A 16,368-nucleotide genomic window follows, 5' to 3' on the forward strand; every position below is an offset into this window, starting at 1 on the left:
CATTGAGTATGTTTTTGAAAATATAAAAATATTTAAAAGCTCCTTTCCTTCAGGGCATGAGGAATTTTAAGGCTGTACAGGTGTGTATGTACTGGAATAAGTAGGTAGTGATATGGTAAACTGATGGAATGGCTATATCTGTGTTTTTATGCTTTTGTTAATTATAACTATTTTAAACATGCATTTTGTCTTTTCTAATGAGCTATATAAAATATGAAAAAGGTATTGTTTTGTGATAACAAAACAATTTCCACAGATAAACATCTTTTGTTATGTTTAATTATCCTCTTCAACTACTGTATGATTCAGAATAAAAATAAATGCTTTTGTTTTAAGCCCAGACAGAGAAGGCAGATCTGGTTTGGCTGAGCCCCTGATTTTATCAGAAAATCATAGTTTCAGCACAAAATTGATAGTTCATGCACAGATTATTTTAAAAGATATAGCTGTCTGGAAGGTAGAACTGCCTTAAACATGCCCAAATCAATAAATAATGATCAATGAATGAATATTTAAAGAACTCAGTGGGAGAGGTTGAGACCTCAAGGAAGAGAAATGCCTTTTAACTCAGGTTTCTGCAGCAAGAAATTAAGTACTAACTGTATATTAGAAAAGCTAGATTCTAGAATGGAAATCCACAGCAAATGCATACGTGAACTGACTCAAAATTAGATCAGCTGACCACTTGAAAGGTAAAACTAGAATGTATAATTGAGGGTGTGGGAATACTACTTTAAATCTCAGGGATCAAGGTTGTTAACTTCTGCTTAGATTTTCCCTGCTTTTGAGAGAGGTAGAAGTGTCAGATTTAGCACTGGAAAAGCCAGTGTCTAGGAGAAAATCTATCTTGAGAATACGGTGAAAAAGAATCATTGGCCTTAAGATCACTCTGGTTGGTGGATCAGCTCCAAGAGGAACATTGCTCAGGAATCCTTGTAGATCCTGACTTGCAAACGCTTCCTGTGAAGCAGCAAAAAATAATCTAGTTTTCCCATCATTAAAACCAGCTGCTCACAATGGGATGATTCCTACCAAGGGAGAGTAACAAATAGGTGGCAGAGGAGTAGATAATGGAACAAGACTTCCAAATACCTGCTGCAGTGTTAGCCAAAGCCCTGGAAACAACGATCCCAAGAATGGCCATTTTTCCCCAGGGCATCTGGTGTCCACAAAAGATGGGCAGTACTCTCAGAAATTATGCTAAGCTGGTTCCTGCAAGACTCCACGTTGTCTATATGCTTGGCAAGAGCTTCTGTGGCCTGATGCATGTAACTCAAGGGCTGTTTTTCTCAAAATCAGGTGGTTGCAAGTGCTTCTAAATCTCTGTAGACTTGTCAGTCATGGCAGTCATCACAATGGAGAACATGTGCTTCTCTGCCAGTGTAAAGGAGACTCGTATCTCCACTCATGAAAGCTTTGGCACCTTTCTGCGGCCAGTGTCTGTTTGGAGTGATGGTAAAATGGTTGACCAAAATGCAAGGATGATCACGCACTCGCTTCCATTACTGACAAAATGCATCAGGAAGGAGTGCAAGTCAAACAACAAGTCAGCTTTATTTATTCCCCTATAGCCAAAACAGATTTACCTGTAGAGAGGTGGGAAGGTGAAAGTTCTGGAACAGGCTTTGGGAGAACAATGATGGAACCTTGAGCATGCCAGTTTTAGGACACAAGTATTCTGCCAAACTGTCGCCGAACGCAAAAGGACCACTGTGGGATAGAGGTATATCTCATTACATACCCACATAGAAAAATCGACAAAGTCCACTCGTTCATGAAACAAGGATTATGCCATCAAACCAGAGGGGGAGTGAGGTAACCTCAAATATGGCTAAAAATCTTTTAAAGTAATTATCAATGGACATAAACAGCTGTAGAACACCAATTTCTGATGTCCAGGGTAACTGGGGGAATGTTTTAGATCTCAGAGCATGCAACTGGTCCTATCCAGCATGCACTATCCAAAGCAATCCTTGGGTTTTTCCCAGTTTGTTGAGATAAACGTTTCTTAGAAATGTCAAGGATCCACTGATCTGTTGTAGCATTGCCCAGAGAAGAAATCAAGGACTTAATTGAGCTGGAATTCCTTATGCAAATTTACATACACCACATATGCACACAGTACATACAATCCTCAACTTGGTCTGGATTTTAATACTTCTAAGAAAAGATGGTATTCTTTGTGATCCTTCCTGTGCCATGTATAAGTGGAATGGCCTGTTCCCACAAGCTCTCCATAGCTCACATGGCAATGGCCTCTACATCATAGTGTCATCTGTAGATGTTAAATCTACTGTAGTGTGTAGGGTATCCATTGCCTCACCAAAAATATTTACAAACCGGTAAACAGAATAGTTCTAATTTAAAGAAAGATACTTGTGATGTATAAAAAGATCCAACTTTTAAACGTCTGTTTTCTGTCTGATGTATATCACCTATTTCACGAGCACTGAAGAGGGCAAAATAATATGCTCTTACAGTTGTGTTAAGTTCTCTTTGAATAGCTGAAGACTGAGAACTGTCATTTTCAGTACTCACCTGGGCCATCCATGCAAATCCAAAACAAGGTTGTCTCATTTCTCCTCGAAGCAAGTTCTTGGCTTCCTCTGAAGACTTGAAGATATAAGGTTTTCCTCTCAACCCCAAGAGTGTCCAATAGGATTATGGCCATCACTACAATATCCTGGTTTCTTTGCTGACATAAGACCTTTCCTACATTATGAAAGCAAGCATGTGGGCTGGACTTGATCCATCTTTGGAATCTGGGAAACCACTACATCAGATACTCAGGAACTTTAAATACAATGCTCTGGAACGAGGCAGATTCACTAAGATGGTATGTAGTGAAGATAAAGCTGAGGGATGACTTTTAGGGAGTCTCTCTCATTTCTGTAGTACTCTTCTAGATGAATCATTTAGAAACTGTGCTAAATTGGTGCTTGTTGCACTTGTCAAAGTTATAGCTTTTTAAAGCAAACTGAAACTCAGCATCTGTGATCAAGACCCAGATAATGTTACAGTATTGACTTCTCTGTACCACTTTATCAATTTCCCCTGTCAATTTCATTGTCTCCATTGTGCCATGTCATCCATCTAAATGCTTGTGCATATATCCAGATTCTTGGAGGTGGATTTATTTTTTCAGATATACAGTAATGGTCCTAACTCAATGGTAGGAGTGCTCTTGTTTGTGTTTGGGAATGCATAGCTGTCAAATTTCCTTTCTATTTGGTTGCCAGTACAAAAAATGACCTTCAGGAGATGGATTTATGCCTTTCTGACAAGTAGTAAATATTCAATGATTTGCCCAGGTTTCTTGGAGCTGGTTTATTGGTATCTATTTTATACTATGTGCATGTTTTCCCTCCATTATTTACCCCCACCCTACTAACCTCTAATTAAAATTAAGGACTCTGTTCTTTCCCAAAAGCTGTGGATTACTCCATGGTACATCCACATCTTGAATACTGTGTACAGATGTGGTCCCCTCATCTCAAAAAAGATATACTGGCATTAGAAAAGGTTCAGAAAAAGGCAACTAAAATTATTAGGGGTTTCGAACAGGTCTCATCTGAAGAGCAATAAACGAGGGTAGGACTTTTCAGCTTGGAAAAGAGGAGACTGAGGGGGGGATATGATAGAGGTATATAAAATCATGAGTGGTGTGAAGAAAGTGAATTAGGAAAAGTTATTTACTTGTTCCCATAATATAAGAACTGGGCACCACTAAATGAAATTAATGGGTAGCAGGTTTAAAACAAATAAAAGGAAGTTCTTCTTTACTCAGCACACAGTCAACCTGTGGAACTCCTTGCCTGAGGAGGTTGTGAAGGATAGGACTATAACAGGGTTTAAAAGACAACTGGATAAATTCATGGAGGTTAAGCCCATTAATGGCTATTAGCCAGGATGGGTAAGGAATGGTGTCCCTATCCTCTGTTTGTCAGAGGGTGGAGATGGATGGCAGGAGAGAGATCACTAGATCATTACCTGTTAGGTTCACTCCCTCTGGGGAACCTGGTATTGGCCACTGTCAGTAGACAGGATACTGGGCTGGATGGACCTTTGGTCTGACCCAGTATGGCCATTCTTATGTTCTTATATACTCCTTTAACCAGCAGATCCCAAGTGACCTGCACAGGTCTCAAGGGATCTGTGGAAAACAAGTGACATCCAAGTGGATGCCTCTTTTTGTTTGTTTTCCTGCTGCTGAGCCCTGCCTGCTGCAGCTGGCTTCTAGATATCATGATTCTTCCAGCAGCTAAGAGCCAGGTGCAGCATTGGAAAGTGTCACTTGATGCAGGCTTCCCACCAGTAGAGCAGCTGGCTATAGTGGGAGGAGAGGTTTCCATGGGTTTGAGGGGGAAGAGAGGAGCGTACACACAATGAGGTGGCTCTCCATTTATGTCAGGATGTGGAGTGGAGCATTGGAGCCTAACAATTTAAAAGTGTCCGGAGGCAGCTTGATTGATTGTTTAGGTGCAAATAAGGTTGGAAAAGTGCCGACAGTGATGCCTGATTTGTGATGTACAACAGATGATTGCATGGTAATTTTGTTAAACTTGCCTTGACAACAAATAAAATCAGCCTAATAAACAGGGCCCTGGTGACTCTTTACAGTGGTCTTTTAATCTTCTGGGTACTTAGGTTTCGTGAATACGTATAAAGAATTGTTGGAGATGAGGGTTACTATGAAGCTAAGCTTGTTAGGGAATAAAGATTGTAAGATAAATGTACCAGTAAGATGGAGGAGTATAACATACATTTCTGTAATATTGTGAGGTTTTTATAGCCTGCTGAAAAATTAACCTCTTAGTTCTAAAAGGGCCAACTCTGTCTTTCGTACTCAGCAGAAGATGTCAGTGACTTGACTGAGGACTTGAGGGTTCCGTTGTGTGTACACCACATCATTTTGAAGCCACACTACTGCAACAGAAACATGGAGGTGCCAGAGATAGTCAGGTGCTCACTTCTGCACACTGTCTGATTTTCTGTACTCAGAGTTTGACAGCTATATCCTCCCCACTCGCAAATTGTGCAGATGCTGAAGGAAAGAACGTGGAAGCAGGTCTTCTGGAGAGTCACAAGAGGCCAATATCTGTAGCAAGGCAGAGCTGCACACTCTATGTAATGTATAGGAATTGGTTAGTATAATTTTAAATAGTATGTGAGCCTTCTAGTGGCCTCACTGTCTCCTGTGTTTTAGGAAACACCCAATTCTTGCCATAGTAGCAGTGTAGATATGTAGGTAGATGTTGCATGTTCTATACACTTACTTGGATCCATGCGTTACCATGTGGTTCCTTCATATTGTTGTGTAAAGAGCAAAAAGGACAACAGCCTGGTGGGCTGAAACCCAGTCTGGGGCTTGTTTTTTGGTTACATATGCTCATGGCTATTTTTGTGGGATAGATTTGACCTGATGATGGCTGCCAGTGCATTTGTGCGGAGTCATGCTGTTAATTTAGATGGCATATATGGCCCAAAGCGTCAAAGGTGTTAACATAACCCAGTGACTTAATAACACTAAAGAGTTTTAAACAAGGTTCAGGGTTTGGTATACAGAGACCAAGGCAAACACCCATTAAAAAACTTGTAAATCTTGAATTAAAGATACAAAAAAGAAAGGCAGAAATCATTTGAAATGTAAATAAAATAAAAGGCTACATACTTTAAATTGAATTTAGTAATGTTGTATTACACCACAGTGGGTTCGGCCCTGGTGGTTACAGTTTGAAGCTCAACAGAGTGAAAGTCACCTCTGCTACTTGCTTCAAATCTAGACCAAGGATAGTGACCGCACACCCATTTACAAGTACAAGGTCAAGTCTGTTTGTTTTAAAACTTTAATGAAAGGTTATGATTACCCAAGCATGTAGAAATCCTATGAAGACCTATGCAGGGTTCCCTCCCCACTCAGAACTCTAGGGTACAGATGTGGGGACCCACATGAAAGACCCTCTAAGCTTATATTCCACCAGCTTAGGTTAAAAACTTCCCCAAGGCACACATTCCTTTCCTTGTGCTTGGATGGTATTGCTGCCACCACCAAGTGATTTAAACAAAAATTCAGGGAGGGGGCACTTGGACCCCTACCCCTCCCAAAATATACCCCTAGCCCCTTCACCCGCTTTCCTGGGGTGGCTTGAGAATAATATACCAACCAATTGCCTTTAATGTAAGTACAAACCAGACCCTTTATCTTTAGGACACTAAAATCAATCAGGTTCTTAAAAGAAGAGCTTTATTATAAAGAAAAAAGTAAGAGAATCACAGCTGCAAAATAAGGATGGAAGGTAACTTTACAGGGTAATAAGATTTAAAACACAGAGGATTCCCCTCTGACTCTGTTTCCCAGTTACAAAACAGGAATGAAATTACCTCTTAGCATAGGGAAAATTCACAAGCTAAAACAAAAGATAAACTAACGCATTTCCTTGCTTTACTTACAATTTTTGTAATTTTAGATTAATCATTTCAGGTATGTTTTCAGGAGATGTTTTACCTGCCTGGTCCCTCTCTCTCTCTGTCCAGAGAGGGAACAAACAAAGAGAGCACAAACCACCTCCCCCCCTGCAGATTTGAAAGTATCTTCTTTTGGTCAGGTGCCGAGCAGGTTATTTGAGCTTCTTAACCCTTTACAGGTAAAGATTCAGTACAGCTGCTCAGGAGGGATTTTATGCTACCCTTAGCTGTATGTTTATGACAACAAGTTACAAATACAGCCATAGTCATATGCTTAGTGATATCTGTAGGGTCTGATGGATGCCTTGCCAATTGATCATCAGTAGAGGGACGGTTCCTGCTATGGTTTTTCAAAAGAGAACTCATTGTACCCAATCTGGGAGCCGCCTTTTATCTTGTGATTCTGACTCCACCTAACACTCTGCGCTGGTACATGAAGGTGTCCACCTTCTTTTTTCCTTATTTGTATTGTGTCCCCCAATAATATGGGGGTACCGAGTTTTTCATAGGTGGTTTGTAGTTCCTTTTATTCTCATTAGCATTTATCCACATATGTGCCTTAACCGCAGGGTGCACTGTTAGAAAAAAATGCACCTCTAAGGCATTTTGTGATCCAAAATTAATCTTGTAGCTAATTTGGCCAGGGTGTGTCTCAGGATTAGGACAAAGAAGGCCCAGGAGACTGTGGGACTGGAAGCCATGATGGTGAAGCTCACTCTAATAGCCAGTTTATCTCCCAAAGTCTGTTTCTTTAAGAACCCTAAAAGAAGTGATGGGCTATTCCACTCCCATTATTTTGTCCACCAATTAGGCCTGATATCTGACACGCCAATTTTAGTTGTCTGATTTCTGGTTCCACGCTTCTTGTTGATCAGTTCAAAAACTGTATTAAGATTATGCTTATGTCACTAGGCTTTTTAGGCCATTTCAGTCTTTGTCTCATATTTGCATCTTTCCCTGTCAACATTTGTTTTTGTAGGTTAAGGTGAAATGTTTTTAACCTAAACTCAGTTTTTACTGAGCTCCCAATTAGGGTAAATTTGTAGACCCAATGATCACAACAGTTATCCCACCATTTTATAGCCCTGTAAGGAAGTGTGTGTTCCCCTCCCAACCCCATTTGGAGGTTGCTAGCATTGCTAGTGTCCCTATCAGGAAGAGTCTTCATGTGAGGGTCTAAAATGTAGTTGATCCCTGCTTGGCAGACAAGGCTCCTTTTACCCTGCCAAGTCTTGTGTGCATAGTTGAGAGCTGCAATTTGGTACAGCCATGAGTGAACAATTTATCTTTAGGTGTACTGTGGTGGCTTGATGTACTGTGCAGTCTTAGCTGTGGAAGAAGTATTTCCTGTTGAATCAATACCATCCTTATTCTTCCAGTTGGCTTTTTTAAAAAGAAGGTTGGTCACCATATTAAACTCACATCTCAAATGTAAATGAAATCTTTGTCTTTGTGACTTTTAAAAATCTAGATGAGAGCTCAAAGGAATTTCTGCTCTTAGTTCCTAAAATTAAATTTTTAACAAGCAAGTTGGTGTTGGGTATTAGCATACTCTGAACTTAGAAGGGTTGTGTTGGGTCTTGCACTTGAGTGGCAATATCTCTGCAAAACTCGGAAAGTATTTGACATACATATTTCAGCTTTGAAGCTCAGTGATGCTGGTAGTTACCCAGGGGATAGTAATCTACCACAGAGTCCTAACAAACTATGAATGCTTGTCAAATGACGAGCACAAAGAAACTTCAAAAGCCCCTGTGCTCCAGGACATTTCTTCTTCTTGGGTCTTTGTAGAGGACGGAATTGAACATTCATGACAACGAATTCCTATTAGTGACCATAACTTCATTGTGCTTTTTAGTCCATGATGGTCTTGCCTATATCTTTTTTTCTACAGTGAAAATATTCGAGGGTTGGCTCCCCTCTTACATTGTACATCCATCTTAGTATACATAGTGAATCCATCTTAACTGTCTCCCAGCATCATTCTCATACCTACATTTGTTGTGAAAAAGCTGAAATATTGATGCTGTGGTGGGAATAGTGTATATTTCACATGCTAATCTCATACATTTTGCAATGTCCATGCATAAGGATATTGTGTCTAGACTCTTATGTGTGGGGTAGTTAAAATGACTTTTTTCCTCAGTTTGAAATCAGGTTATAGAAGTCCAACAAATGCAAATTCCAATAGCTGATGTTAGTAGATGCTTTATCATGTTTGTTTACTAAGGTTCATTGATTTGTTGACTGCAGGCTTTCTGTTTGTTTTAAGGAAATGCATTATGGATGCTCATCTGAATAAAAAGCTGTAGCCCAAAATTCTCTGAACAGTGTTCTAACATTACACATAATGTTGATAATTTCTTACCCAATATCAACTGTGAGATGCTCTTTAAAAAGTTCTCTCTCGCTTCTTTTTAGGCATTAAGGGACCGAAATTAGCATGACCACTTGATGTGTTTAAACCCATGGAACCTCTGGGAATTGTAGTTGGAGTCAATGCTGACAGTTTCAGCATTATTTTCCACTCTATGCCTTGGAGGTGCATTGGAGTCCAAATGTAGGTAGTCAGCCCATGGCAGAATTACACTTACAACAGATCTCTCATGAACATGTTCCTAAATTCATAGGATTTACTGTGGATTACTGGGTATCTAGAGGCCTGTTTTAATCTCCCCACTCCTCCCCACAAACGTGTAAACGTCTCCAGTTTCCATCTTAGAAATGATGAGTAGGGAATTCTGTGGGGAGTTTATTTATGAAACTTGCATCCAAGTGCTCTCGTGTTAGAGAGAATCATTTATTTTGGAGCATTTAATTAAAATTAGAGTTCAAGGTACACATCCTGGGTCGTCTTCAAATGACATGTGGGTCTATGGTGGGAGATGGTCAGTGGTGGACCGTCTGCTGAGGAAGACCATGTGAGCCCAATCCTGCATCAGATAAAGTAACTGAGTTTCACTGTTGAGCTCAAGGAATGAATAATTGGACCTATGTAACATGACAGAAAATTTATTGGCACTCAATGTTAGAAATTGCAATTCAGTTGCCATATTGTTCACATCGAGATATATCAGAACAACTTCACCAAAATCTCAAATGTTTTGTTTAAATATAAAAAGGTTCTGATTTGTGTTAAAGCAGCGTGCAAATTGGATTGTGCTCTTGTACCTTTGGGTTAAATAGTGTTTGTTACAAACTGTCACTATTTAGCAAGAGGTCTGCAGGCAGCAAAAAAGAGAAGCTAATTTTAATGAAAAAGTTCCTTACTAAACACTTTGACAGTAGGTTCTCCCCCCCCCATTCAAATGCTTAGTTTTCTGGGTTTACCAAAGTCATTCCAGCTTTCCTTTAAGCTTTTAAATATGAAGTGCATGTTTTATAAGAAAACAGCAGCTTAAAACTTTTGTTGTGGCATGCTCATGGATTAAGAATTATTTTGGATTTGATGTTTATTAAAATGCAATCTATATATAACTGTACATTCCACTACTTGGGGAGCAGTGGCAAGGACACTGGCCTGGGATTTGAGACACATGGCTCTCTTCCTGGCTCTGCAAGTTGACTCCCTGCATGACCTTGAGGAAGTTAAGCTCTGTGGCCTTGTCAATGCACAAACTTGCATAGGTTAACCAATCCAGTGCAAAACCCTTTGTGGATAATTTTATTTATTTAGTGGCTTATTTCAGTTTAGTTTAAACCTGTTCCTAATCAATTTAAATTAAACCAGAACAAGACTGGCTTAAGATGAAATGAGTGTCCACACAACCTTTTTCCACTGGTTTAACTAATCATTTTAAAATCACACTTTTAAGTTTGACTGATACAACTCTAGATGTAGGGTTAACACTGATATCCCATTGGTTCCCTACCTATAAAATGGGGCAATGTTTCTTGCCTTTTTAAAGGTAAGATGAAAAAGTTCTACATGAGTTCCAAATTCTCATTATAAAAAAACATTTGCTTTTAATTAGGTTTTTTATTTGAGTTTAAATATCCACAGGCTGTATGGCTTTCCTAAAAAAGTTATGCTTTTCAGTTTATTTCAGATTCTGTGCTTTGTCAGTGTGGAAAGTAAGAGTCAGGATGATGTATGGTCAGTCACTGCTTTTATCAAGGTCTGTGCAGACAATGGAAGTCAGACAGGAATGATTGCTGTTGGCGATGTAAAGAGCAGATTCCGCGTGCTTGTGTGCGAAGGCAATAGCAAATGTTCAGTAGTATCCTGCTGAGCTGATGACACACTCCGTGTGCAGGTTAGGCCTTGTTTAGTATGTTTCTCGCTACACAGCAGAGTTGACAATATGTACCTATGAAACCCATGGCTTGAAGCATCTGTTCTGACTCCCTTTCCTATAGCCCAGGCTCTACCTACAGCTGGAGCAATTTAGTATGTAAAATAGATCTGCATCAGGTGTTAAGACTGCCTTTTGCTGAAACTTACTTCTCACCTAAATGATGCTAGTAATAGCAACACTTCGGCTATGTCTACGCTGGCAATTGAATGACACAACTTTGGTCTTTCAGAGTTGTTAACGCACCACCCCACCCCACCAAAGACACAACTCTTACCACAGGAAGTGTCAGTGTGAACAGTGTGTTGTTGGCAGAAGCGCTCTCCTGCTGACAACACAAATGCCACTCGTTGGGGGTGGAAGATTTTTGTCGGCAGGAGAGCTGACAAACAGCAGCGACACAGCTCAAGTTTTAGCAGCATGGCTGTAGCAACACAGCCATGTTGCTAAAAGCTGTGTAGTATAGACAAGCTTTTAGTGTTTCAAAATGAAATAATGCCAGTATTGCCTTTGTAGTTCTAATGTTTTGTTCAGGAAGCAATTAGCCAAAGTACCACTTAATATACACTAAATCCAAAGTAAGGGAACTAAGTGTATTACACAACACAAATTACACACAACACAAATTACAGTTTGCAGAATTATTACACAAAACACTGCCCTAAATTTATGATGGTGGCAGAGTTTGTGAATAACCAGTGTCCATAACTAGTGAACATAGTAAAATTAACAAGAGATTTTAAGCAGGTATGAATGCACTTAAGAAATGAAATGCAGCAGCATTCATACCATGTTCTTTGCTAGAGATAGTGTATGTCAGAGATAGCTATCTTTTGGATTATTCTTTTTTAATGGAGGTAGCTATCTTTGGATGCATTCCCTCAATAATAAATGGTGTCACAAACACAAAAGCAGAATTTAACCTCTCATAAACCTTTATAGTATATGATAGCTGACAATGTTGGTGGGGTGAAGAGGAGGAGATGAAAGACCAGAGTGGATGTGCTGGTGCATTGTACTGTACCTGCAGCAATTTGGTCGAGTTCTCCTTTTTTGACTATTTTAAAGCGCATTTTAAAATACTCTCTTTTCTTAAACTTAAAACCGTGCTTTTATTTTGAATTTGTTAAAACTACAAAAGGATCTCTCCACCTTCCTTCCAGCAAGAGGACTAGTGCATCCTTTGGGTATGTACGATAAGTGAGAAATGTATCTCTATCACTAGAAACTACAGAATTGCAGAAAAGGATAGTTTCCATATCTGAAAGATGCACTAATCCTAGGAGGCAGTTCTTAGTATCTATTAGGTTAAGAGGATGAAAAGTAAAGATTAATGTCTTTATGAAGCTTTCACTTTTGAATTGTCATGCATGGTTGTCTGTTTGAATGTTTCTGCTCTTTATCATGGGCTTATGAACTATGTGTAGCTTTAAAAATATTTTATTCCAGAGGCTGAGTATATCAAATCCCCCTTGCAGGATTCTTAGGAGAGCTGAATGATGTAGTGTTGATGTTAGATGCTGGTGATGACATCAGACATAGACTGTTGCCCACCAATGTGTGCTATTGCCCACTCAGTAGGGTAGTGTAGCAAGTGTAATTTGTCTCATGACTAACCTTTACCAAGTAATTGCTTGACAGACAGAATAGAATAGAAATCATACAAGATGAAATTCACCTCTTAAATAAAAAGTCTGAGTCCTTGAGCACCATGTCAGTAAAGTCTTGAAAGGTCAGTAGGGAGGAGACACAAAAGATCATCCCTTCTGCAGGGCCTGGTGCTTTCATGCAACATCACAATGACTATTACTACAGCTTGTGGCCTGGCCAAACAACTGCAGCCCATCTGTGCAACCTGTCTGGTACACTTGTGGGGGCTGGATTGGTGTAACTGAGGATCCTGTGGCCTCTGGCTTGTGCCTGCTTACACACTTGCATTACTGTAAAGCCACCTTCTGCTGTGGCAGCATTAGAAACACTGTCAGTGGTGTGAATAGTGTGTGCAATCTACCTCATGGCTATTGTGCTTCCAGCCCCCTTGCATTATATCACCATAAGGCATATGTGTTACAGAAGGCTTTACTCTGGCCCTCTGCATCATGGAGAAATTCAGAGTATAAAGCATTGACATTTCAGAGCAAGGTAGAAGAAAAGTCCTAGTTCACTTCAGTTCGTTGAAACATGCGCACTTCTTTAGTTCTAATAGTGAGCCATTCCTGGGGAGAGGGTGGAATGACTTCATTATTGGCCAAAACCTTTGGGTCTCTGAGAGCTATGTATTGCTATTGTATTGTATTAAGTGGACATTGAGGGTATTAGATGGAATTGAGCTGTATACAAGGACATATACGTACATGTACTTACACAATTAACACGATATGTTTGTCAATTCAGGTTGCTGCCTTGAAGTATATACCATCGGTCCTCCAAGATGTTGAAACAGTCTTTGACGCCAAGTTACTTAGGTGAGCTGCTATTCAACAGCATTTTGTTAGATCTGCCCGATGTTGTCTGCATGCAACGGTGTCAGTTCTGTCCAATACAGATACCAAGCCAGATTCTTAGCCTCTATAAAATGGCATAGCGCCGTTTAAATCAATATAGCTATGTCAGTATACACCGGTTAAGGATCTAGCTCATTTTGTTCAATTTGAAGCATCTGTCATGGGTTGTTTACAATGAATATGGAATTAACATGGTCTCGGCATGACAACCAAGTTCAGGATCTATTCAGGCTGTATCCTCTCTGTACTGTTGTACAGTTGCAAAACATGGACATCGTGCCATTCACTGGGCAAAATTGGAGGCTTTCCACACACAATGTCAATATCCTATATTGGGCATAAAATGGAATCACTTAATTTGTAAAACAGGTGTTTATGATCGCTCCAGTCCACAGAGTACTGGGACTGTTGTCTGAAAAGCGTAAGATGCTATCTGCGTACATGTAGCAAGAATGCCACAAGATGTCCCTTCCAACCCTGATATGTCCCTTCCAACCCTGATATCTTGCTTTGAGCAGGGGGTTGGACTAGATGACCTTCTGGGGTCCCTTCCAACCCTGATATTCTATGATTCTATGTTTGGGTGAATGTCATTCTCTGGGTGGCTAGTAACATCCAGGAAAATTCCACCAACTGAGGGGTGGAAGTGGCCCAAAGGCAGAGCCCCTATTACATGGGTTCATCAAGTCTGTTCTGATGTTGGACTGTCGGGCCATCAAGCCCTTGCTGTCATGCAGGAACGGACGAAATGGCAAGCCATCACTATGGCCAACTGTTTGGCTAAGCATTGAAGAAGAAGAATATTCTAGATAGTGAGTTGTATTTTTCCTTAAGAGTGTATTATAATACAGTTTAACATCTAGGCCTACTTTTCAAAAATTTGTTCAGTGAATGGAATTAGCAAGTAAAGCAATGCACTTCTGGAGAATAAGTGGAACTACCAAAAAGGCCACAACTCTGGCTGGCTGACAATTGATGTCTTCCTGATAGATGACAGAAGATTTGTTGGCCAAACACTGCATTGTATTGTACGTGTGCAATGGGAAAAAATGCCCCAACACTTAGTTTTTCTCTCTTAACAGTTGGTCTTTCTCCCCTGATAGTCTTAATACACAACAAAATACAAGGAAATGTATTGAATACATTTGTTAAGCATTAGAGGTGTATTAGTAATTACTGCTCTTGCTATCTATTAGCATAAGGAATTAATCTAAATTGTATTTCTGGTTTCCCACTTATCTGCAGCCAACTACTGTATGAGTTTTACACTTGCATCCCACCAGTAAAACTACAGAAGCAAAAAGTGCAGTCCATGAATGAAATAGTACGCAGCAACCTCTTTAAAAAACAAGGTAAATCCAAATTGTCTTCAGGTTTTAAACTAAATGTGTATAAGATTGACAGAGTGGCTTTAATCTCTCCATAATTTTATTTGATATACGGTAGATAGAAGATTTACATAATTCTTATAATTCAATCTGTAAAAGCAGATTGAGGTGGCTTCTTGTTGATCCTTTTGGGCAAGACAATTAGTTTGCAAAGGCACGATCATTAGAACAGAACAAAGACTAGACAGGCCTGGGAAGGGTTATTTGTGAGTGCTTATTTTAGTGGTAAAATGTGAAGATTGAGAAACCTGTTGTGGCCACCTTGAAATCCATTTTTTTAAGATGTACAGAAATATAAGAACATTTAGAAGTAACATTTAAAAAATTCTGAAATCACTTCTGCATATGGGACTTAAGTTCCGAAGTCAGTTAGATGCTTTTGAAAAACTTGCCACAAATGTTTGTCCAATACTGGGATATATAGGTCTATTTTGGGAGTGGGAGGCCAAGGGCAGGTGAGGGAAGAGGAAATGAGAGCAAAACCTAGGGTTGCCTGGTGTCGGATTTTTAACCAGTCAGCTTTGCTGACCGAGCCATTAAAAGTCCAATTGGTGGCGCAGCGGGGCTAAGGCAGGCTCCTTGCCTGCCCTGGGTCTGCGTGGCTTCTGGAACTGGCTGGCATGTCTGGCTCCTAGGAAGAGGGCTGGCTGGGGTCTCCATATGCTCCCCCATCCCATGTGCCAGCTCTGCAGTTCCCATTTGATGGGGCCGGCATGCACCACGGGGAGCCGCCTGGCTGCGTCTCGACCTAGGAGCCAGAGGGACATGCTGGCCACTTGTAGGAGGCACCTGAGGTAAGCGCCACCCGCATCCCTCACCTCCTCCTGCACCCCAACTCCCTCCCTCACTCCAACTCCCTTCTCCAGCCCTGAGCCCCTCCTGCACCCCAACTCCCTCCCAGAGCCTGCATCCCTCCCATACTCCGAACCCTTTGGCCCCAGACCAGAGCCCTCTCCTGAACACCAAACCTCTCATCCCCAGCCCCATATCACAGCCCTCACCCCCAGCTGGAGCCCTCCCTCCTGTGCCCTGACCCCCTACCCCAGCCTGGAGATGACCCCCCCATACCCTGAATCCCCTCACTTGTGGCCCCACCCCAGAGCCCACACTCACAGCCCAGAGCCCTCATCTCCTTCCAACCCCCTGCCCAACCCGGTGAAAATGAGTGAGTGATCAAGAGTGGGGGAAAGTGAACAACAGAGGAAGGGGGGGATGGAGTGAGGGAGGCTGAGCCTTGGAGAAGGGGCAAGGTGGGGGGGGCAGGGCAAGGGTGTTCAGTTTTCTGCAATTGGAAAGTTGGCAACCCTAGCAAGACCAATAATCGCATGAATGGAGAATCACAGGTCATGTCCCTTTTAAAAGGATAACAGTGTTATGACAGCATTGATAACACTGTGGGGTTGGGAGAAAGGTGGGGAGGACACTTCTAATAGACTGTGCTTCTAACATGTGGGCCTGCCACATGTGAGGGGAGAGGGGAAAAATAACCAGAAATGTAAAATATTCACTTTCATTACCTGCAGCAACTCAGCTGAATTTTTTCCTGAGTATAAAATTATTGATGGGTTGTCCCAAGTGTTTTTATTTGGGTTTTTTTCTCTCTTTCTCTCTCTCATGAATAAATCTTTTAATTAGTCTATTTGAGTCTTCGGAGAAATTGATGTTAAGTCACTGCTGTACGTTCTTTTTGCTTTCGTTAAAGGGGAAGATATTCTT

General features: G+C 40.8%; 1 protein-coding gene across 1 annotated transcript in view; it reads left to right on the forward strand.

Annotated features, from left to right (window-relative positions):
- DOCK2 (dedicator of cytokinesis 2) overlaps window positions 1-16,368 on the forward strand; it is a 501,787-nt gene that overhangs the window by 124,090 nt on the left and 361,329 nt on the right. The window contains exons 24-25 of the mRNA XM_073355961.1: window positions 13,155-13,225; window positions 14,510-14,616. Of these exons, the coding sequence (XP_073212062.1) occupies window positions 13,155-13,225; window positions 14,510-14,616 (178 nt within the window). The remainder of the gene's footprint in view (window positions 1-13,154; window positions 13,226-14,509; window positions 14,617-16,368) is intronic.

This window comes from Lepidochelys kempii, chromosome 8 (genome assembly GCF_965140265.1).
Source record: "Lepidochelys kempii isolate rLepKem1 chromosome 8, rLepKem1.hap2, whole genome shotgun sequence".
NCBI classification, from domain to species: domain Eukaryota; kingdom Metazoa; phylum Chordata; order Testudines; family Cheloniidae; genus Lepidochelys; species Lepidochelys kempii.